This window comes from Hyla sarda, chromosome 3 (genome assembly GCF_029499605.1).
Source record: "Hyla sarda isolate aHylSar1 chromosome 3, aHylSar1.hap1, whole genome shotgun sequence".
Classification (NCBI taxonomy): domain Eukaryota; kingdom Metazoa; phylum Chordata; class Amphibia; order Anura; family Hylidae; genus Hyla; species Hyla sarda.
The window spans coordinates 177,198,538-177,223,231 of NC_079191.1; the positions used below are offsets into that span (position 1 = coordinate 177,198,538).

Here is a 24,694-nt window from a genome sequence, read left to right on the forward strand (position 1 = left end):
AAGTAAACGTTAAGTTTTAACTGCACCCGTGGGAGCTGGATTTTCCTTCTTTTTGCCTAACTTAAAGAGTACCTTCCACCATCTCCATTGCTTTATGTTATGCTGCTGGTATGTTGCCCTCTTCATTACCTTACAGTTTTTCTTTTTCATTGTTGCCCAGTATTTCCTTCATAATCCTCTTTCAAAGCTTGCTCACTGCAGGGAGTGTTCAATGTAGCTGAGGTACACCATGCAACGTGCAAAGCGCTCGCTCCCATTTGTCTGATCGACACTGACATTGGCAAGCTGCACTGGGCTCGTCAATGTCCAGGCAGCACTATGAGAGTTCGGACTCATGCATGAGTCTGAGCTCTGAGAGACTTGTAGGGAGACCCCTAGTGGTCAGTTTTTACAAGTCAAAATAAATATATAAAAATATAAATTATATAAAAAGTTTTTGTGATGACAGGTACTCTTTAAGGCCAAAAAATGTGCATTCAAAAGATGGGCAAGCATGGGAAAACAAAATGAAATGAGTGAATAATTTAAAAATGTGGCCCAAATTAATGGTGTAGACCACTTTGTAATTGAATGTGTCCCAAAATACAGCAGAAAAGATACTAAAGCCTTATAATTTCACCCTCCCTCCAGTGAATTATGTATTGAAATAATCTTTCTTCCTTTGCAGATAGTGAAACACACCCAGACATGACCTTTGTATTCCTAAGAGATAAATGTGTTTTATGAAATATGTCACCTTTACTAGTAGATTCATACACAGTATACAAACGTCAGCTACACATCATATGATCCCGTAGTACATCCGGAAATTTGTTACTGCATCTGAGTCATGGCCACCACTTCACACCACACAAGCTGTCAGAATACATTTTCTACATTGTTAAACACCTTAAAGGGGTACTCCGGCAGAAAACTTTTTTTTTTTTTTTCCTTTATGAACTGGTGCCAGATAGTTAAACAGATTTGTAAATTACTTCTATTAAAAAATCTTTACCCTTCCAGTACTTATTAGCAGCTGTATGCTACAGAGGAAATGTTCTTTTTTGTCTTGTCCACAGTGCTCTCTGCTGACACCTGATGCCCATATCAGGAACTGTCCAGAGCAGGAGAAAATCCCCATTGCAAACCTATGCTGCTCTGGACAGTTCCTGACACGGACAGAGGGGTCAGCAGAGAGCACTGTGGACAAGACCAAAAATAATTTCCTCTGTAGCATACAGCTGCTAATAAGTACTGGGAGGGTAAAGATTTTTTAATAGAAGTAATTTACCAATCTGTTTAACTTTCTGGCACCAGTTGACTAATAAAGACCTAAAAAAAATTTTAGTACCCATTTGATTTCAAAACACTTGCTTACTATAAAGTGTTTAGACCTCTAGATATTATACATTAAAAAAACAGCTATAGCTTGAAAAATAAAATGCATTCGACAAGGCTCTTAAAGGGGTGATCACGTTTTTCATATATATATATTTTTTTTACCTTAAAGGGGTACTCCACTGGAAAACATTTTTTAAATCAACTGGTGCCACAAAGTTAAACAGATTTGTAAATTACTTCTATTAAAAATATGAATCATCCAGTACTTATCAGCTGTTGTATGAGCCACATGAAGTTCTTTTCTTTTTTAACCCCTTAAGGATGCAGGGTTTTTCCTTTTTTGCATTTTCATTTTTTCCTCATCACCTTCTAAAAATCATAACGCTTTAAATTTTGCACATAAAATTCCATATGATGGCTTTTTTTTTGCGCCACCAATTCTACTTTGCAGTGACAGTCATTTCACCCAAAAATCCACGGCGAAATGGAAAAATTCATTGTGCGACAAAATTGAAGAAAAAATTTCATTTTGTAACTTTTAGGGGCTTCCGTTTCTACGCAGTTCCTTTTTCGGTAAAAATAAGATTTTCTGCTGACCCATTTGAAGTCAATGGTAGCAAAAACCCATGTGGATTTTCGACAGCAAATACTCTGCGGAAATTCTGCAGGTAATCTGCTCGTGTGAACGGACCCTTATGGTGTGGAGAACACCACAGTGTAAAACATAGCTACATTTCTGCAGCAGAATTTTTATTTTAAAGCACTCTTGGCATGACCATGAGTGATTGATGAATCCAGTACAACCAGCAGTCAAATATAAAAACAAAACGAAAATCACTTATACTACTATTGTTTTTGCACTTAAGACTCCTAATGCAGTACATGGATAAGGGGCTTTACATACATTACTTATTAATTACGTCCTTGTTCACAATGAATTGAAGTAGTTGACGGTTTGTAACGGAAGTGAGTGAACATTGTCTATACAGTTCAGTATCAGTTACTGCAGTGTTGGTATAGGACATGCCTTACAAGTCATCTTGACAAAATAGTAATGCAAATTCTGCAGATAAACACTTTATTTATAGTTGGGCTGTTTATTCTCCACGGAGATCTCAAGCATCAGCTGTATTCTCAGCACAATCTCCGTTGGGGTGGCTCAAGACAGTCAAGGCTGTTCCTTCATCCATGTGTTCTACAATAGAAAAAAAAAACATTTTTTTGTAAGTCAACTTCACTATCTTGGGCGGTAGGACCACAGGGCACTGCGCCGTCACCATTGATGGCTATGCAGTACTCACGGAATTCCACGCAAAGAAGGAACATGTTATTTCTTTGCGCTGAACAATTTCAGCTGCAGAATTGTCTGCCGCTGAAATTCCTCAGTATGAACGGGTCTCGCAGAAGACGCATTCACACTGATGGGAATGTTCACTGCGTGGAATTCTACTAGCGGAATTCGGCTTATAATACAATCTTTATACATTTCCTGGCACCTGAATACAGAAGTAAAATAAAGGGAAATCTGGGGAGTTAACAGTTTCCTCAAAAAGGAGGCTCACGGAACTGCAGGTATTTTCCATCTGTCAGTAATATTATGTACACATCCTGAAAGCAAACAGTAACTCAAATGCCATTTTATAATATTGCTGCTGAGACCTGAAAGGGGAGGTTATTTACATAGCACCAATAAACCAAAACAGGCCAATGCAGATTACCTGGCATCACTTTAACAAATCATGCAAATGTTTCTGGTATATATCCAATATAAAAGCAGGACTTATGCAGGGTATTTTTTTTGTATTTAAGTGTTTGGTTTTTAAGAATCAAACAAAGATGCTTTAGTGATATGCTTACACAGTACAGACAAGTAAAAGCATAGAAATGATAAAGAAACAACGGTCTAACCAGGCCATAACCAAAGAAACAAATGGTACAAATGATGCATCAGATATTAACATCGTATCAGCAATCGGCACAAAGTCATATAGACAGAAAAAAGGTATGCGGCTTTTGACGGCTGGTCATCCCTGACAATGTATAACAGAACTCCCATATCCCCCCATGAAATAGGTCAATAAAGTGATAGACAGTGACCCATATTAGGACAATGAGCAGATGACAACCACGGTTCCCACAAACGATCAAATAAGGACACAGTATCATCTCTAATAGCAGATAACTTTTCGTTGAGCATAATGAGGTTAACTCTGTCCACCACCTTTTCAAAGGCTAAGGAGGATTTCTTCCATTGTGATGCTATATAGATCCTAGTAGCCATCAATATAAATTGAGCAAGATGAAAGTCACTAAAAGGTCTTTCTCCCTGGCTTACTACCAAGCAAGTAAAAAGCTGGGGTGCGTGGCACATAAGCATTCAAAAGGGAGCTTAAAAGATCTAAGACAGTCGTCCATAGGCCCACCACCACTGGACAACCCCACCATATAGGATACATGGTTCCCTGTTGACCACACCCACGGAAACAGAGGGGAAACTTCAGGGTAAATCGAGTGGAGTCGCAAGGGAACCATGTATACACGGTGTAGAACCTTCAATGCTGTCTCCATCAATGTCACTTGCCAACTCCCCCTCCCCAAAACCAAGTAGCCCTCCCTCCATTTAGGCAGAGACAAGGTCTGGTGTAAGTCCGCTTCCCATGCAACCATGAAAGGCAGTTTCTGATCAGTAGGGGGATCATTAATATGAGCATACAATAAGGAGAGAAGCCCGATATCCAGGGGTCTATAGAGAATAAAGGCTTCATACATAGTAGGCTGTAGGGTAGATGTGCCACCAAGAACAGTACGATAATAGGAGAATATCTGATGGGCCCTGAAGGATTCACTGTCGGGCATGTCATATCTTTGTTTGAGAGATGATAGTGTGTGGAGCAAGCGGTGGTCAAAGAAGTCATACAATCGCAAAAGTTTGTTATCAATCCACCAATGGAAAGGGGATGGAGCAAGGCCAGGTAAGAAAAGAGGGTTGCAAAGAAAAGATGTCAGAGGAGAAGCTGAAGATTGCAAGCGGAATTTGAAACGAACCAGACGCCAGAGAGATAATGAATAGAGGGCAATCTGCGCCGACGTAGGGACCAGCGCAGCTATAGGGCAAGTCCACATCAAGGATGCATATGAATAGGGGGACAATAAAGGTTTCCTCTAGTCTTGTCCATCGAGGCGCTCTATCCAGAGTTTTCACCAACACTAGTTGTGCTAATCTTGCAGCATAATAGTACTTAAGAAAATTGGGCACCGATAGGCCACCAGATTTCCTACCCAACCAAGAAATGTAGGGATAATTCCATTTGGTCAAATCAGATCTAATTGATCTATAAAGAGGAACATAGTTAGTGCTATACAATGATGATATGGACGGAGTAAGTTTTATGCCCAAATATGGTAGACCTGCATTAGCATTTTTAAAGTGAAATGTTTGCTCAATGATGTGTTGTAAGGACGTGGAAACATTACAATACAGAATTTCAGATTTAGTGATATTAACCCTCAACCCCGACTGCATAGCAAAGGAGTCCAACACTTTAAAAAGATTTGGGAGAGAGATTAGCGGATTTGTAAGGGTTAATAAATCGTCAGCCAACAGATTTACTTTGTATTCTGAAGATCCGATAGTAGTACCCGATATATCAGGATGTTCTCTAATCATCTGCGCTAGCGATTCCATAATTAATGCAAAAAGGGCCGGGGATAAGGGGCAACCCTGACGGGTACCACGGCCTATAGGAATCGGTTGGGGAGAAGTAGATGGCAACTTCAGATACGCAGTCGGGGTTAAGTATAGAAGGTGCAAAAGGGAGACAAACGGGCCTGAGAAGCCAAATTTGTGTAGAGTGGCGAATAGAAAAGGCCATGATACACAATCAAAAGCCTTCTCTATATCTAAGGCTAAAGTGTTTGGTTTTTAAATATAGTGTAGAAAAAGTGGCATCCTTTTTTTGTGTGGCGCAAACCTGCATCCATCAGAAAAGTATACATTGGGATTAACCCCTTAAAGGAGTTATACAGGAATATAAAAACAGAGCTAATTTATTTCAAAAACAGCTCCACGTCTGTCTCCAGGTTGGGTGTGGTTTTATAACTTTGCTCCATTCACTTCAATGGAACTGAACTGCAGAACCACACCCAACCTGCACACACACGGGGAGCGTTTCTTGAAAGAAAGTAGCTCTGTTTTTCTATTCCTGGATAACCCTTTTAAAGGACCAGGCCAATTTTAGTTAACACTCTTTCGTTTTTTACTTCTTGTCCTAAACCCCTTAAGGACCAGGCCAATTTTCGTTTTTTTGCACTTTCGTTTTTCCTCCTCTCCTTCTAAAAATCATACCGCTTTCAATTTTGCACCTACAGACCCATATAATGGCTTGCTTTTTGCGCCACCAATTGTACTTTGTAATGACAATCAATCATTTAATAACAAAATCTACTTCAAAGCCAAAAAAAATAAAAATATTTTTGGGGTGAAATGGAAAATAAAAAACAAAACGCCATTTTGTAACTTTTGGGGGCTTCCTTTTTTTACACAGTGCAATTTTCAGTAAAAATTACACCTTATCTTTATTCTGTAGATCAATACAGTTACAAGGATATGTAGATTTTATTTTACTACTTTAAAAAAATCCTCAACTACATGCATCTAAATTAGTAGGTTTAACATTGTGATTTTCTGACCCCTAAAACTTTATTTTTCACCATACAAGGCTATAGGAGGGCTAATTTTTTTGGGCCGTGGTCTGTAGTTTTTATTGGTACCATTTTGTTTTGATGGGACTTTTTGATCGCTTTTTATTCATATTCAATTTTGGACTTTGGTATTTTTTTACGTGTACACAAGACCATGCAGTTTAGCTAACATTATATTTTAAAAGTTCAGACATTTATGCACGCGGCGGTACCACATAGGATTATTTTATTCAATTTTATTCAACAAAATGAGAAAAGGTGGGGCGATTCAAACTTTTAATAGGGAAGGGGTTAATTCACTTTTATTAACTTTTCTTTTTTGCAGTAAAATGAGTGACGTCATTACAAATTACAATTGGTGGAGCGAAAATCAAGCCCTCATAGGGATCAGTAGGTGGAAAATTAAAAAAGTGTTATGACTATAAGAAGGTAAGGAGGAAAAAATGAAAGAGCATAAGCAAAAAATTCCTGCATTCTTAAGCGGTTAAAGCTGGGGTGATTTGTTTTCGTTACCTTTCTGAGCAGCATCCTCCTGTTTCCACCGTCTCCATGAGAAGCATCCGGATTTCATGTTTGGCTTCTGCCTCCTTTGCTCATCTGGGGGAGAAGGCATTTTGTGTGGTCAGTAAGCACATTTAGAAGCCATTCAGAACGCTTACACAAGTTTAGGTTTCACATTGTAGTGAATGTTACTAAAAAGGCCCCAAATGCAGCTGGTAAGTAATTTTAAGTCTTTCTAGAATGGCAGCAGGCTCCATCTCATGATTTTATCCCCAGTTTCAGAGAACAGGACACACTGCAGTAACACTAATCCTGGGACTTTGAGGCAGCAATTTCTACTTGTGAGCTTCATCATTGATGACTGTATGTAACTTGTCTATTGACCGCTAATTTGTATTTTACTATACATATATTATTTACACGTACAGTATCCTGTGCATATTTTGATGTTGCAGATTTACATTAAAATCTGCAGCATAAAATCTACAACTTCAAATATTTAGCATCAGATGTGCGGGATAATGTACGAGTTAATACACCTTTACGGGGGTCATTAGGGTACTTAATTTAGTCCACCATGTTTTCACAGCAGGGCTAGAATAAGGGATTGCGGGAGCTCGGCATTCAATATGATAGCCGTAATTACTAGGAATGAAGAAACCACCACATACTGCGGCAAAACCAGGACTGCAGCATGTGAAGAGTGCATCTTACCTAGTGCTGGGCGGTATACCGGTTCATACCGAAATTTTTTTCCTGCCAGATATGAATTTTTCCTATAGCGCAATACCGGTTTGCCCCCCCCTCGAATTAAGGAATTATCAGCCGCAGCACACTGTCCCCAACTAATCATATGTGACTCGCAGGCGCTGTTCTGCTTCTCCCACCCCCCAGTTTATCAGCCCAGCGCTGCACTGTCATATTGGGGGACTAATCATATGTGACCCTTGAGCACTGCTTCTCTTCCCCCCCTCCCAAATAATTATCAGCCGCTGCGCTGTACTGTACTATCCTGTGCCCGGGCTGCGAAAATAAACTTTAACTCACCTTCTTCCTACGTTCCCCCATTGCTCCGGTATCAGCCTCACTGTCCCTCCGCTGCTCTTGCTGCTTCCTGGGGACGGGAACATCACAGAGCTGTCAGCGTATCACCAGCCGCAGCGATGTCCCGCCTCGGCCGGTGATAGGCCAGCCGGCTGCTTAAATGACAGTGCGCTCAGCCTATCACCGGCTGTGGCGGAACATCGCTGCGGCCGGTGATAGGCTGATGACTCTGACGTTCCCATCCCCAGGAAGCAGCAAGAGCAGCGGAGGGACCGTGAGGCCGGTTCCAGAGCAACGGGGGAACGTAGGAAGAAGGCGAGTTAAAGTTTATTTTGTTTATTGCTGAAACTTGTGCTCAGGATAGTACAGTACAGCGCAGCTGCTGATAAGTATTTGGGGGGGGGGGGGTAAATACGGTTAAATACCGTGGAACCGCCATAATTTACAAAAATACCGTGATACACATTTTTGGTCTTTCCGCCCAGCTCTAAGCTTACCTGCAGCAGTAGCCATGGAGACCTCCGGCTCCTACTATCCTGATTTCTGGTTTCCATGGAAGCCAGGGGTCTAGTTAAGGCTTCTTGAGTTGCCATGGTTTTCTGTGTACCCTGCCCTGCTGTGCAACATAGATGGGTACATTGCCTGTCAACACCTCAATAATACACTGCACTCTAGGTGCAGTGTATTATACCAGTGATCGCTATCAGTTGTCATTCCCCTTGTGGGACTAGTAAAAAAAATAAAATCTATATAAATTTGGTATCGCTGTAATTGTACTCACCCACAGAATAAGGCTATAATGTAATTTTTACCATACATTGAATGGCATGAACTTAAAATGCCAAAATTTGTGACAAGAGTTAATAAAAATTAACAAACAAGCTATGTAAATGGTAGCATAAAAAACACAACTTGTTCCGCAAAAAACTAGCCCCCATATGGCTTTGTCGATCGAAAAATAAGAAAAGTCAAAGCACTTGGCTGGGATACATCTTTGATGTAAACCAAGGATAGATAACAGCGCCATAAATATGTCATATTTATACAAGATCCACCCCAAGATCAAGAAAACCTTTCCCGAAGCTTGGCTTATCTGTCCTGGCCCTTCATACACTGCAGATTTGTTGCAGAAGATTCAGTGACTGACGACCATTAACCTAAGGGAGGTCATGCATGGTTTTCTGTGGACACCATTCACTTGAATAGAACTGTGACAAACGTCTGCAATAAATTTGCTGTGTGTAACTACATATTTCGGGTACGTTCACATGGGCAGGTTAACCTGCGGAATTTACGCAGCGTATTTGCTGCCAATTTTCCTACCATTGACCTCAATGTGTGATCAGAAAATCTGCAACAGAGGCAGATTTTCCTTTCGGACCCATTGAAGTCAATAGTAGCTAAATCCGCCGCGGATTTTCTGCAGCAAATACGCTGTGGAAATTCTGCAAGTAATCTACCTTAAAAGGGGTACTCTTTTTTTTTTTTTTTTTTTTTAACTGGTGCCAGAAAGTTAAACAGATTTGTAAATTACTTGTATTAAAAATAATTTATCCTTTCAGTACTTTTTAGCAGCTGTATGCTACAGAGGAGATTCTTTTCTTATTGAATTTATTTTTTGTCTTGTCCACTGTCCTCTCTGCTGACAACTGATGCCCGTATTAGGAACTGACCAGAGCAGGAGAAAATCCTCATAGCAAACCTATGCTACTCTGGACAGTTCCTGATCCGGGCATCAGGTGTCAGCAGAGAACTGTGGACAAGACAAAAAAGCAAAGAATTTCCTCTGTAGCATAAAGCTGCTAATAAGTACTGGAAGGATAAAGATTTTTTTTAAAGTAATTTACAAATCTGTTTAACTTTCTGGCACAAGTTCATTTAAATAAATAAAAAAATAAATAAAATAAAGTTTTCCACCGGAGTTCCCCTTTAAACGTCTAAAGACTGACCTTTTGGTTTTGAAGAATGAAATCTTTCACGATCAGGCTAAATTTAACCTATTAAAATTCCATTGCAGCATCTTGTCATTGTCCTCAATGGGATTCTGCTGCACCGTGCACGCTGTAAAATTTCTGCTATATATATATATATATATATATATATATATATATATATTATATTTATATTATCTCAACTGGCTCCAGAAAGTTAAACAGATTTGTAAATTTCTTCTATTAAAAAATCTTAATCCTTTCAGTACTTATGAGCTTCTGAAGTTAAGGTTGTTCTTTTCTGTCTAAATCCTCTCTGATGACACCTGTCTCAGGAAACGCCCAGTTTAGAAGCAAATCCCCATAGCAAACCTCTTCTAAACTGGGCGTTTCCCAAGACAGGTGTCATCAGAGAGGATTTAGACAGAAAAGAACAACCTTAACTTCAGAAGTTCATAAGTACTGAAAGCATTAAGATTTTTTAATAGAAGTAATTAACAAATCTGTTTAACTTTCTGGAGCCAGTTGATATATATATATATATATAAAAAGTTTTCCTAGAATACCCCTTTAACCCCTTAAAGAGTACCTATCACCATCTAAACTTTCCCTAATCCCCCTCCCCATCTGCCCCTGCATTTATTTTGCTTTAAAACCCCCTAAAAATACCTTTTATATGCTCTCCAAGTAGCTCAATTCAAGGCACAGTGCAGGGGGGTTGTCATAGCAATGGCAAGTCCAGGAGAGAGCAGATAAGCAGTGCATATATAATTAGCCATGTGGAAAGTGGATAGAGGGGAGAGGAACTGAGAAAAAGAGAAGAGGGAATGTATCCTCTCTGTTTGCTCCCTGCTTGTGTATGAGCTGAGTGCTCCCCCTCCCTCCTGCCTGTCTGACTGACAGGCTGGGAGCCGCACAGAGCAGATTTCAGACTCACTTACTGAGTCTGAAATGCTTGCTGACAGGATTGCTAGGGAGACCCTAGTGGAGAAGTTTTTAAAGTTAAAAAAAAAAAAAAACATGAAAGGAGGAACATTTTTTAAATAAAAGCAATTAAAAAGTTATTCAGTAGGGCTTTATCTTTAATATATAAAAAGTTTGTTTCATGAGAGGTACACTTTAAGGACCCAGGGCGTATGGGTATGCCCCGGCTCCCTGGTAGTTAACCTCTTCAGGACATAGGGCGTATGGATACGCCCTGCATTCCGAGTCCTTAAGGACCGAGGGCGTATCCATACGCCCGTGGGAATTCCGGTCCCCACCGCTAGCCGGTTGGGGACCGGAGCCGGATGCCTGCTGAAATCGTTCAGCAGGCATCCCGGCATATCGCCCAGGGGGGTCATTATGCCCCCCCATGTCGGCGATCGCCGCAGATCGCTGGACAATTCAGTCCAGCGATCTGTGGCGATTCCGGGTCAATCGGGTCTCCAGTGACACGGAATTACTGGCTGTTCGGGGCTGTCTCTGATGGCCCCGAACAGCCAGAGCCTGCAGGGGTGAGGTGGCACTGGTGCCACCTCACGATCGCCCTGATTCGTCGGCCGGATTAGCGGCCGACCAATCAGGGCGCCTGCTGCGGGTGTCACTCCCGCACCCGCTCCTCTTCCGGAGGACGTGAGCGGGTGCGGGACGTGCACCCAGGGAGCTGGGGACCCCGATCCCCGGCATGAATGTTGGGATAGGGGCCCCAGGAGCAGCGGCGGCGACGACGACGAGGGACTGACTTTCCGCGTGGATCGTTGGAGGCAGACCATTCCCTTATGGGCATGCTGGGACTTATGGTTTTGCAACAGCTGAAGGCACATTTTTTTCTATGGAAAAGTGTACCTTCAGCTGTTGTATAACTACAACTCCCAGCTTGCACGAACAGCTAAAGTGCATGCTGGGAGTTGTAGTGGTGCATCTGCTGGTTGCATAACTACAACTCCCAGCATGCCCGTTGGCTGTCGGTGACTGCTGAGAGTTGTAGTTTTGCAACAGCTGAAGGCACACTGGTTGTGAAACACCGAGTTAGGTCACAAACTCAGTGATACATAACCAGTGTGCCTACAGCTGTTGCAAAACTAAAACTCTCAGCATGTACAGTCTGTCAGCGCATGCTGGGAGTTGGAGTTTTGCAACAGCTGGATATCCGTCCCTCCCCCCCCAATGTGAATGTACAGGGTACACTCACATGGGCGGAGGTTTACAGCAAGTATCTGGCTGCAAGTTTGAGCTGCGGCAAATTTTCTGTCGCAGCTCAAACTGCCAGCGAGAAACTACTGTGAACCCCCCGCCCAGACGACTGTACCCTAAAAACAATACACTACACTAACAAAAAATAAAATAAAAAGTAAAAAAACACTACATATACACATACCCCTATACAGCCCCCCTCCCCTCCCCAATAAAAATGAAAAACGTCTGGTACGCCACTGTTTCCAGAACGGAGCCTCCAGCTGTTGTAAAACAACAACTCCCAGTATTGTCGGACAGCCGTTGACTGTCCAGGCATGCTGGGAGCTTTGCAACAGCTGGAGGCACCCTGTTTGGGAATCACTGGCGTAGAATTCCCCTATGTCCACCCCTATGCAAGTCCCTAATTTAGGCCTCAAATGCGCATGGCGCTCTCACTTTGGAGCCCTGTCGTATTTCAAGGCAACAGTTTATTGTCACATATGGGGTATCACCGTACTCGGGAGAAATTGTGTTAAAAATTTTGGGGGGTATTTTCTGCTTTTACCCTTTTTAAAAAGGTTACATTTTTGGGAAAACAAGCATTTTAGGTAAAATTTTTTTTTTTTTTTTTTTTTTACATATGCAAAAGTCGTGAAACACCTGTGGGGTATATAGGTTCACTTAACCCCTTATTACGTTCCCCGAGGGGTCTAGTTTCCAAAATGGTATGCCATGTGTTTTTTTTTTTTTGCTGTCCTGGCACCATAGGGGCTTCCTAAATGCGGCATGCCCCCAGAGCAAAATTTGCTTTCAAAAAGCCAAATGTGACTCCTTCTCTTCCGAGACCTGTAGTGCGCCAGCAGAGCACTTTTCACCCCCATATGGGGTGTTTTCTGAATCGGGAGAAATTGGGCTTCAAATTTTTAGGGGTATATTCTGTTATTACCCTTTTTAAAAATGTTACATTTTTGGGAAAACAAGCATTTTAGGTAAAAAAATTTTTTTTTTTTTTTTACATTTGCAAAAGCCGTGAAACACCTGTGGGGTATAAAGGCTCACTTTACCCCTTGTTACGTTCCCCGAGGGGTCTAGTTTCCAAAATGGTATGCCATGTGTTTTTTTTTTCTGTTCTGGCACCATAAGGGCTTCCTAAAGGTGACATGCCCCCCAAAAACCATTTCAGAAAAACATACGCTCCAAAATCCCCTTGTCGCTCCTTCCCTTCTGAGCCCTTTACTGCGCCCGGCGAACACTTTACATAGACATATGAGGTATGTGCTTACTCGAGAGAAATTGGGCTACAAATACAAGTAAACATTTTCTCCTTTTACCCCTTGTAAAAATTGGGTCTACAAGAACATGCGAGTGTAAAAAATGAATATTGTGAATTTTCTCCTTCACTTTGCTGCTATTCGTGTGAAACACCTAAAGGGTTAAAACGCTGACTGAATGTCATTTTGAATACTTTGGGGGGTGTAGTTTTTATAATGGGGTCATTTATGGGCTATTTCTAATATGAAGACCCTTCAAATCCACTTCAAACCTGAACTAGTCCCTGAAAAATACAGAGTTTGAAAATTTTGTGAAAAATCGGAAAACTGCTGCTGAACTTTGAAGCCCTCTGGTGTCTTCCGAAAGTAAAAACACGTCAATTTTATGATGCAAACAAAGTAGACATATTGTATATGTGAACCAAAAAAAATGTATTCGTAATATCCATTTTCCTTACAAGCAGAAAGCTTCAAAGTTAGAAAAATGCAAAATTTTCAAATTTTTCATCAAATTTACGGATTTTTCACCAAGAAAGGATGCAAATATCGACAAAAATTTACCACTATGTTAAAGTAGAATATGTCACGAAAAAAGAATCTCGGAATCAGAATGATAACTAAAAGCATTCCAGAGTTATTAATGTTTAAAGTGACAGTGGTCAGATGTGCAAAAAACGCTCCGGTCCTTAAGGCCAAAATGGGCTTGGTCCTGAAGGGGTTAAGGACCCAGGGCGTACCTGTACGCCCGTGGGTATTTTGGTCCCAGGTTGAATGCTGATATCTATCAGCAGGCATCCCGTGCAAAAGAAATTGGGTTACAAATTTGGGGAGGCTTTTTCTCCTATTACCCCTTGTGAACATGAAAAATTTGGGGTAACACCAGCATTTTAGTAAAAAAAAAATCTAATTTTTCATTTTCACGTCCAACTTTAGCTGAAATTTGTCAAACACCTGTGGGGTGTTAAGGCTTACTGTTAGGTTCCTTGAGGGGTGGAGTTTCCAAAATAGTATACCATATTAGTTTATTTTGCTGTTCTGACACCATAGGGGCTTCCTAAATGTGACATGCCCCCAAAAACAATTTCAGCTAAATTTGCTTTCCAAAAGCCAAATGTGACACCTCCTCTTCTGAGCATTGTAGAGCGCAAGCAGAGCACTTGACGTCCACACATAAGAGATGGGGTTACAAATTTTGGGTGGCATTTTCTCCTATAACCCCTTGCAAAAATGTAAAATTTGGGAGGAAACCAGCATTTTAGTGAAAAAAAATAATTCATTTACACATCCGACTTTAACTAAAAGTCGTCAAACACCTGTGGGGTGTTAAGGCTCACTGGACACCTTGTTACATTCCTTGAGGGGTGTAGTTTCCAAAATAGTATACCATATTTTTTTCGGCCGATAATCACGATTTTGGGCATTATAGGTATCGGCAATTATCTTGCCGATAAGCCGATAATGCCCCGCCCCCCCGCACCGCGACCGCCACCCCCTCAACCCACCGCACCGCGTCGCACCCCCCCACCGTGATGCTAGGCGGTATACCGGTATAGATTTTTTCCCATACCGCTATACCGGTCGGGCCCCTCCCCCACCCTCCGAGTTAATAAAAAAATTAAACTTACCCGTAATGGGGGTGGTCCAGGCCATCCTTCCTTCATGTAGTGTCCGGGGGCGTTCCGGGTGGTCCGGTCCGGGCTGTTCTTCTCCCACGGTCTTCTTCTCCACTCCGGGCAGGCTCCGGCCTAGTACGCTGCATAGACGCCGCTACGCCGTGACGTCAGGTGCGTCCCTGCCACGGGCGTCACTGCGCAGCGACGTCTATGCAGCGTACTAGGCCGGAGCCTGTCCGGAGTGGAGAAGAGCACCCCCGGAGAAGAAGGACAGCCCGGACCGGACCACCCTCCACCCGGAACGCCCCCGGACACTACAGGAACGATGGATGGATGGCCCGGAGCACCCTGACAGGTAGGGGAGAGAAGCGGGTGGTGGCGGCGGCGGCCTATGGCTCCGCAAAAGCCACTGCAGATCATTGATTTAAAGCGCCCGCTTTAAATCAATGATCTGCAGCGGTGTCGCAGGGGGTTAAATAGCCGATAACTTATACCGGAATATCGGTATAAGTTATCGGCTATCGGCCCTAACCTGCACCGATTATCGGTATCGGCCCTAAAAAACAGATATCGGTCGATCCCTAATTTCTAATATGAAGGCCCCTCAAATCCACTTCAAAACTGAACTGGTCCCTGAAAAATTCTGATTTTGAAAATTTTGAGAAAAATTTGAAAATTGCTGCTGAACTTTGAAGCCTTCTAATGTCTTCCAAAAGTAAAAACATGTCAACTTTATGATGCCAACATACAGGTCCTTCTCAAAAAATTAGCATATTGTTCTAAAGTTCATTATTTTCCATAATGTAATTATAAAAATTTAACTTTCATATATTTTAGATTCATTGCACACACTCTGAAATATTTCAGGTCTTCTATTGTTTTAATACTGAGGATTTGGGCATACAGCTCATGAAAACCCCAAATTCCTATCTCAAAAAATTTGCATATCATGAAAAGGTTCTCTAAACGAGCTATTAACCTAATCATCTGAATCAACTAATTAACACCTGCAAAAGATTCCTGAGTCTTTTAAAAACTCCCAGCCTGGTTCATTACTCAAAACCGCAATCATGGGTAAGACTGCCGACCTGACTGCTGTCCAGAAGGCCATCATTGACACCCTCAAGCAAGAGGGTAAGACACAGAAAGAAATTTCAAATAGGCTGTTCCCAGAGTGCTGTATCAAGGCACCTCAGTGGGAAGTCTGTGGGAAGGAAAAAATGTGGCAGAAAACACTCCACAACGAGAAGAGGTGACCGGACCCGGAGGAAGATTGTGGAGAAGGACCGATTCCAGACCTTGGGGGACCTGCGGAAGCAGTGGACTGAGTCTGGAGTAGAAACATCCAGAGCCACCGTGCACAGGCGTGTGTAGGAAATGGGCTACAGGTGCCACATTCCCCAGGTCAAGCCACTTTTGAACCAGAAACAGCGGCAGAAGCGCCTGACCTGGGCTACAGAGAAGCAGCACTGGACTGTTGCTCAGTGGTCCAAAGTACTTTTTTCGGATGAAAGCAAATTTTGCATGTCATTCGGAAATCAAGGTGCCAGAGTCTGGAGGAAGACTGGGAAGAAGGAAATGCCAAAATGACTGAAGTCCAGTGTCAAGTACCCACAGTCAGTGATGGTCTGGGGTGCCATGTCAGCTGCTGGTGTTGGTCCACTGTGTTTTATCAAGGGCAGGGTCAATGCAGCTAGCTATCAGGAGATTTTGGAGCACTTGATGCTTCCATCTGCTGAAAAGCTTTATGGAGATGAATATTTCATTTTTCAGCACGACCTGGCACCTGCTCACAGTGCCAAAACCACTGGTAAATGGTTTACTGACCATGGTATTACTGTGCTCAATTGGCCTGCCAACTCTCCTGACCTGAACCCCATAGACAATCTGTGGGATATTGTGAAGAGAAAGTTGAGAGACGCAAGACCCAACACTCTGGATGAGCTTAAAGGGGTTCTCCCTTGTTTATACTGTTTTTTGTTATTATGTTTGTGTGTTATGTGTGTATAAGTGTGTTTTTTTTATGTGTGTTGTGATTATGTATATATGTATTTTCTTACCTTTTGTGAAGATCCGGAAGCTGGCCCCTTTTTCTTCCAGCCGCTTGCTGTGTAACCTCGGCCTCCGCCATGTTGTGTTCGGTAAGTGGGATGTCGGGGGGTGTGTTCTTGCTTCTGTCCTTCCTATCTTCTGACGTCCGAGGCAAATCTTTTCTTCCCGTTTCTTCTGTGGCTCAACGACGAATCTGCGGCCTCTTCCGGCGCATGCGCAGGTAGTTTTCTTGTTTTTGTTTCTTTTTACCAATTGACAAACTGTCTGCGCTTGCGCGAAGCTACGCTATTAGCGTAGACCTAACGTTCGCTACGCTGTTAGCGTAGCACTTGCGTACTCGCGCAGTTTGTCAATTAGACAAAAAAAAACTTTATTGGTAAAAAAAAAAAAAAAAACTACCTGCGCATGCGCCAGAAGAGGCCGCAGATTCGTCGCTGAGCCACGGAAGAAACAGGAAGAAAAGATTTGCCTCGGACGTCAGAAGATAGGAAGGACAGAAGCAAGAACACACCCCCCGACATCCCATTTACCAAACACAACATGGCGGAGGCCGAGGTACACAGCAAGCCACTGGAAGAAAAAGGGGCCAGCTTCCGGATCTTCACAAAAGGTAAGAAACTACATATATATATATAATCACAACACACATAAAAAAACACATACTTATACACACAACACACAAACATAATAACAAAAAACAGTATAAAACAAGAGAACCCCTTTAAGGCCGCTATCGAATAGGGGTGTGAATCGCCAAGAATTTGGCGATTCGATTCGAATCGCGATACCAGTGTGGCGATTCGATATATCCCGATATATCGCGATACCGTCTAGGTGACGATACATCGCGATATATCCCGATATATCGCCCACCTGGGAGCATTCATAGATCCCAATAGACGCCGCTGTCAGCTTTGACAGCGGCGATCTAGTACTCCGGTGCTCACTTTTCTCATGTTATCCCGTCCGGGCTGCAAAATAAAATAAAACGCACTTTATCTTACCTGCCAACGAGCCCCCGGAGCTCCGGTACAGATGTTCGGTCCCCGGGCTGTATTCTTCTTACTTCCTGTTAGCCCGGCACGTCACATGGAGCTTCAGCCTATCACCAGCGGAGGCGGGACATCGCTGCGGCCGGTGATAGGCTGAAGCTCCATGTGAAGTGCCGGACTAACAGGAAGTAAGAAGAATACAGCCCGGGGACCGAACACCTGTACCGGAGCTCCGGGGGCTCGTTGGCAGGTAAGATAAAGTGCGTTTTATTTTGCAGCCTGGATAGGATAAAATGAGAAAAGTGCGCACCGGATACTCCTTTAATAGCCAGCCGCGGCGATTGCCGCATGCTGGCTATTAGCGGCGGCCCCCGGCTACTGAAATCAGCCGGGGGTCGCATAGTACGGAGTGGGCACGAGTCGGAGCCCGCTCCATAGCCGTGTCAGATCCGGCCTGCCCGGCTCCACTAATGTGGAACTTTTATCTCCTGATGCCCGGGACATGACATGCTGTTCCGGGCGTCCGCAGATAAAAATTCCACATCCCTAAAAGAATCGATTCAAAAATATTTTGAATCGATTCTGTATCGGCAAATGAAAAAATCGCGATTATCGCGAGAATCGATTTTTTCTTACATCCCTACTATCGAAGCATCCTGGGCCTCCATAACACCTCAGCAGTGCCACAGGCTGATTGCCTCCATGCCACGCCACATTGAAGCAGTCATTTCTGCATAAGGATTCCCGACCAAGTATTGAGTGCATAACTGAACATAATTATTTGAAGGTTAACTTTTTTTTTTGTATTAAAAACACTTTTCTTTTATTGGTCGGATGAAATATGCTAATTTTTTGAGATAGGAATTTTTGGTTTTCATGAGCTGTATGCCAAAATCATCAGTATTTAAACAATAAAAGACCTGAAATCTTTCAGTTGGTGTGCAATGAATCTAAAATATATGAAAGTTTAATTTTTATCATTACATTATGGAAAATAATGAACTTTAGCACAATATGCTTATTTTTTGAGAAGGACCTGTATAGTAGACGTATTTTATTTGTGAAGCAATATCTTTTTTCATATTGCACGTCTGCTGGTCTCGCAGGACCTTTATAATAGAATCTTAGCAGCAGAAAATAGCAGCATATTCCGTAGTTTCACCAATCATGGCACAACGTTTCGGGGGCGGACCCCCTCATTCACGCACATGAATAAGGGGGTCCGCCCCTGAAACGTTGTGCCATGATTGGTGAAACTACGGAATATGCTGCCATTTTGCGCTGCTAAGATTCTATTATAAAGGTCCTGCGAGACCAGCAGACGTGCAATATGAAAAAAGATTTTTCCTAAGAAATTGTGAGTTATGTTTTAACTTTATACTCACCTACTGTCATTTATATAGTTGGCGTGCAGTCAGCATTTGTTTTCCCTACACATGTGTATTAGATGATCTAGTGGAGTGAAATGGAAGTTGGGCTATCTAGGAACACAATTGTGTTGTTGCTATCTGGAGCCCTACAAGGTGCCTCAGATATGCCTGCTCCGCCCCTCAATGCAAGCCTATGGGAGGGAGTGTGACAGCTGTCACGCCCCCTCCCATAGGCTTGCATTGAGGGGCGGAGCGTGACGTCACACGCCGCTGTCCCTGTGGTCGCCGGTAATCAGACGGGGACTGATTTTAACTGGGGTGCTGCGCGCAAGATCACGGGGGTCCCCAGCGGTGGGACCCCCGCGATCAGGCATCTTATCCCCTATCCTTTGGATAGGGGATAAGATGTCTAAGCGCAAGAGTACCCCTTTAAGGAAGCTTTCCATACAACCTGGCAAAGATACACAATGCCTTCCTACCAGTACACAAGAATGAGGTCATGGGTCACACCTTCTGCGCTTTAACAGACCACTTGTAGCCGTTGCTGCATTTTATCCCCCTCTACTAGTGCTGGGCGGTATACCGGTATGAACCGGATACCATTTTTTTTTTCCTCCCACGGTATGGATTTTTGCCCATACCGCTATACCAGTCAGGCCCCTCCCCCACCCTCCAAGTCAATAAAAAAAATTAAACTTACCCGTAATGGGGGTGGTCCGGGCCATCCATCCTTCCTGTAGTGTCCGGCAGCATTCCAGGTGGAGGGTGAACCGGTCCGGGCTGTCCTTCTTCTCCGGGGGTCCTCTTCTCCACTCCGGGCAGGCTCCGGCCTAGTACGCAGCATAGACGCCGCTACGTCCGTGACGTCAGGTGCATCGCTGCGCACGGACGTCATTGCGCAGCGGCGTCTATGCAGCGTTACTAGGCCGGAGCCTGCCCGGAGTGGAGAAGAGGACCCCCAGAGAAGGACAGCCCGGACCGGTTCACCCTCCACCCGGAATGTCGCCGGACACTACAGGAAGGATGGATGGCCCGGCTCACCCTCCCCGGACGGTCCCTGCAGCAACTGGGAAGGTGAGTCAGGGTTCTGGGATGGACAGGGGTCTAGGGAGTAGTAGTTTTGCAACAGCTGGAGGCACCCCTAGTTGGGAAACACTGATCTATACTATACACTACTATATAGTCCAACATGCTGGGAGTTGTAGTTTTGCAACAGCTGGAGGCTGTAGGGTTGTTTGTTAAATCTATTTAAAAGGGTACTCCACTCCCCCAGTGTTCAGATCATTTAGTTCCAAAAGCCCATTTAGTTCCGCTACGCCACCTCAATGCAAGTCTCAATGTAAAAAAAAAAAAAATACCGTTAAATACCGTGATACTCATTTTTGGTCATATCGCCCAGCACTACCCTCTACCAGCCCTCCATATGTCCCTAGTATTTGGTGGGATGCCAACGGATACCATTAACGGGGGCCAGAATGTAGTGTATTCTTACTCTAAGGGCTCGCTTGCATTGCCGGATTTAAAAGGATCCCATTGATGTCAATGGAATTGTTTTATAATTTTTATTTTATTTTTTATATATATTTTATAATTCTTTAGCATCCATTTGGCCAGCAAAGATAGCAAAAGGATTAAATAACTGAAGTAAATAGATGCAGAAGGACGAAAGTTGTCTGCTAAAATAACGGACAACTTACATCCACTTTTCATCCGAATAATCTGCATTCTCTGTTCAACACTAAAGGGGTACTCTGGTGAACAACTATTTATTTATTTAAATAAACTGGTGCCAGAACGTTAAACAGATTTGTAAGTTACTTCTATTTAACCCCTTAAGGACGCAGGACGTAAATGTACGTCCTGGTGCGGTGGTACTTAACGCACCAGGATGTACATTTACGTCCTGTGCATAACCGCGGGCATCGGAGCGATGCCCGTGTCATGCGTGGCTGATCCCGGCTGCTGATAGCAGCCAGGGACCCGCCGGCAATGGCGACGCCCGCGATCTCGCGGGCGTCCGCCATTAACCCCTCAGGTGCCGGGATCAATACAGATCCCGGCATCTGCGGCAGTGCGCGATTTCAATGAATGATCAGATCGCCCGCAGCGCTGCTGCGGGGATCCGATCATTCAGAACGCCGCACGGAGGTCCCCTCACCTTCCTCCGTGCGGCTCCCGGCGGCTCCTGCTCTGGTCTGAGATCGAGCAGACCAGAGCAGAAGATGACCGATAATACTGATCTGTTCTATGTCCTATACATAGAACAGATCAGTATTAGCAATCATGGTATTGCTATGAATAGTCCCCTATGGGGACTATTCAAGTGTAAAAAAAAAAAAAATGTAAAAAATTGTAAAAGTAAAAAAAAAAGTGAAAAATCCCCTCCCCCAATAAAAAAGTAAAACGTCCGTTTTTCCTATTTTACCCCCAAAAAGCATAAAAAATTAATTTTATAGACATATTTGGTATCGCCGCATGCGTAAATGTCCGAACTATTAAAATAAAATGTTAATGATCCCGTACGGTGAACGGCGTGAACATAAAAAAAAAAAAAAGTCCAAAATTGCTACTCTTTTAATACATTTTATTAAAAAAAAATTATAAAAAATGTATTAAAAGTTTTTTATATGCAAATGTGGTATAAAAAAAAAAGTACAGATCATGGCGCAAAAAATGAGCCCTCATACCGCCGCTTATACGGAAAAATAAAAAAGTTAGAGGTCATCAAAATAAAGGGATTATAAACGTACTAATTTGGTTAAAAAGTGTGATTTTTTTAAAGCACAACAATAATTTAAAAGTATATAATAATGGGTATCATTTTAATCGTATTGACCCTCAGAATAAAGAACACACATCATTTTTACCGTAAATTGTACGGCGTGAAAACGAAACCTTCCAAAATGAGCAAAATTGCGTTTTTCTTTTTAATTTCCCCACAAAAATAGAGTTTTTTGGTTGCGCCATACAATTTATGATATAATGAGTTATGTCATTACAAAGAACAACTGCTCGCGCAAAAAACAAGCCCTCATACTAGTCTGTGGATGAAAATATAAAAGAGTTAGGATTTTTAGAAGGCGAGGAGGAAAAAATGAAAACGTAAAAATGTAATTGTCTGAGTCCTTAAAGGAGTAGTCCAGTGGTGACTCAGTGGTGAACAACTTATCCCCTATCTTAAGGATAGGGGATAAGTTGCAGATCGCAGGGGGTCCGACCGCTGGGGCCCCCTGCAATCTCCTGTACGGAGCCCCGAGAGCCCGCGGGAAGGAGGCGTGTCGACCTCCGCACGAAGCGGCGGCCGACACGCCCCCTCAATACAATTCTATGGCAGAGCTTAAGCGCTGCCTTCGGCAATCTCCGGCTCTGCCATTGAGATGCATTGAGGGGGCGTGTCGGCCGCCGCTTCGTGCGGGGGTCGACACCCGCTATCTGGCCGGAGAGCCCGGGCCCTGTACAGAGAGATCGCAGGGGGCCCCAGCGGTCGGACCCCCGCGATCTCAAACTTATCCCCTATCCTTAGGATAAGGGATACGTTTTTCACCACTGGACTACCCCTTTAAGGCCAAAATGGGCTGAGTCCTTAAAGGGGTAGTCCAGTGGTGAAAAACTTATCCCCTATCCTAAGGATAGGGGATAAGTTTGAGATCGCGGGGGGTCCGACCGCTGGGGCCCCCTGCGATCTCTCTGTACGGGGCCCCGGCTCTCCGCTGAGATAGCGGGTGTCGACCCCCGCACGAGGCGGCGGCCGACACGCCCCCTCAATACATCTCTATGGCAGAGCCGGAGATTGCCGAAGGCAGCGCTTCGGCTCTGCCATAGAGTTGTATTGAGGGGGCGTGTCGGCCGCCGCCTCGTGCGGAGGTCGACACGCCCCCTTCCAGCGGGCTGTCGGGGCTCCGTACAGGAGATCGCGGGGGGCCCCAGGGGTCGGACCCCCCGCGATCTGCAACTTATCCCCTATCCTTAGGATAGGGGATAAGTTGCTCACCACTGAATCACCACTGGACTACTCCTTTAAGGGGTTAAAAATCGAAACCATTCCAGTACTTAGCTGCTGTATGCTCCACAGGAAGTTCTTTTCTTTTTAAATTTATTTTCTGTCTGTCCACAGTGCTCTCTGCTGACACCTCTGTCCATATCAGGAACTGTCCAGAGCAGGATAGGTTTGCTTTGGGGATTTGCTCCTACTCTGGACAGTTCCTGAGACAGACAGAGTTGTCAGCAGAGAGCACTGTGGGCAGACAGAAAATAAATTTAAAAAAGAAAAGAACTTCCTGTGTAGCATACAGCAGCAGATAAGTACTGAAAGGATAGATTTTTTAATAGAAGTAATTTACAAATCTGTTTAATATTCTGGAACTAGTTGATTTAAAAAAAAATGTAAACGAACCCAGCGCGGACAGAAGACAGCATCTAACGTGAACTTAGCCTGAGTCGCACAAGGAGTCACTTTATATACTGTTCACCTGCCTACCAGACAACATTGTTATTATTGGTGGAAAACAGACCCCCCCCTTTTACAGGTGCAGTGGGAGCCTATAGCGACCAATCAGACTGCAGCTCTCTCCAAGGCTTGAGGGGAGTCATGTGATAGGTTGCTGGGGGTACCTGCTAAGCGTTCTCCCCTCATGCCGTACCTGCCGCAGTCAGCGCCTCACTCGCCGTCCTCTGCACGTCCCGGCGGCTGTCCTCGTCTCCGGGGGTGAGCGCAGCAGCGCGGACTTCAGAGCACCGTCCATCCTTGTTGTTTAACGGGAAGACGGAGCGGAGGAGGGCCAGGAGAGTGGAGACCGCGGACTCGGCACAGACAGGGGTCTCCTCAGTGATCGCCTCCGGACCATTCACCTTTTCACAGGGAAGCATTACTACTCCGACCACCACGCCCCCTGCAGGCAGCCGCTTCCGAATATCCCTCAGGATTTCCCTCATCTGACGCTGTGATGGCGGGAGAGCTAAGGATTCCGGGCGGCACAGGAAGAATACCAGTCCGAAGCGGGTCGTGCGGCTCTGCGGGCGGCCGGGGCCCGGCTTCTCCTCCGTACAGTTAGTGTTGTGTTTCGGGGCTTCCTGAGGAGACGGCCCCTTCTCCTTAAATATGTCCCCTCCATTCAGCAGCTCTGCCGGGAACAACTCCCGCAGAAAGTTCTCCAGCAGAGCCCGGCTCTCCGCCCGCTCCCACAACTCCCCGACCAGCAGGACCCGCTGCGGCCCCCCGATCCGGTCTAGCACCGCCCTGAAGCGGCTCTCCGTGCAGTCCCTCGCCGTGCCCTCCTCCATCAAGGCTGCGGCATCCTGTGCTGCCCGTACACACTACTCGCTGACATGTCCACGGTACCGGAACATAGTCCAATGAGGACGGAAGGATCGCGGAATCACAGCCTGGAGCCCGGCCGCCCTCACCGCGACTCCCATAGGACAGGCGGCCACTCTCACCGCGCCCCCCGGGCATCCCATAGGACAGGCGGCCACTCTCACCGCGCCCCCCGGGCATCCCATAGGACAGGCGGCCACCCTCACCGCGCCCCCCGGGCATCCCATAGGACAGGCGGCCACCCTCACCGCGCCCCCCGGGCCTCCCATAGGACAGGCGGCCACCCTCACCGCGCCCCCCGGGCATCCCATAGGACAGGCGGCCACCCTCACCGCGCCCCCCGGGCCTCCCATAGGACAGGCGGCCACCCTCACCGCGCCCCCCGGGCATCCCATAGGACAGGCGGCCACCCTCACCGCGCCCCCCGG

At 44.7% G+C, this 24,694-nt stretch overlaps 1 protein-coding gene across 2 annotated transcripts; it reads right to left on the minus strand.

Moving 5' to 3' along the window:
• Positions 1-470: 470 nt before the first annotated feature.
• On the minus strand, positions 471-24,453 carry C3H2orf72 (chromosome 3 C2orf72 homolog). 2 transcript variants are annotated; one of them, XM_056565571.1, is made up of 3 exons: positions 23,593-24,445; positions 6,535-6,618; positions 471-2,515 (listed from the first exon to the last, which is right to left on the minus strand). In XM_056565571.1, the coding sequence occupies exons 1-3, from the start codon at positions 24,230-24,232 to the stop codon at positions 2,436-2,438; spliced, it is 804 nt and encodes a 267-aa protein (XP_056421546.1). In that variant the 5' UTR covers positions 24,233-24,445; the 3' UTR covers positions 471-2,435. The 2 variants fall into 2 exon arrangements, 1 of the variants encoding a protein (XP_056421546.1); XR_008891198.1 differs by having other exon boundaries at positions 2,500-2,515; positions 23,564-24,453.
• Between the last annotated feature and the right edge of the window lie 241 nt (positions 24,454-24,694).

Coding starts and splice junctions, on each gene's coding strand:
- C3H2orf72 (XM_056565571.1), bottom strand. CDS start 24,232: ATGGAGGAGGGCACGGCGAGGGACTGCACGGAGAGCCGCTTCAGGGCG. Junction 6,619..23,592: donor TGAGGCGCTGACTGCGGCAG/GTACGGCATGAG, acceptor CTTCTCCCCCAG/ATGAGCAAAGGAGGCAGAAG. Junction 2,516..6,534: donor GGAGGATGCTGCTCAGAAAG/GTAACGAAAACA, acceptor TTTCTATTGTAG/AACACATGGATGAAGGAACA.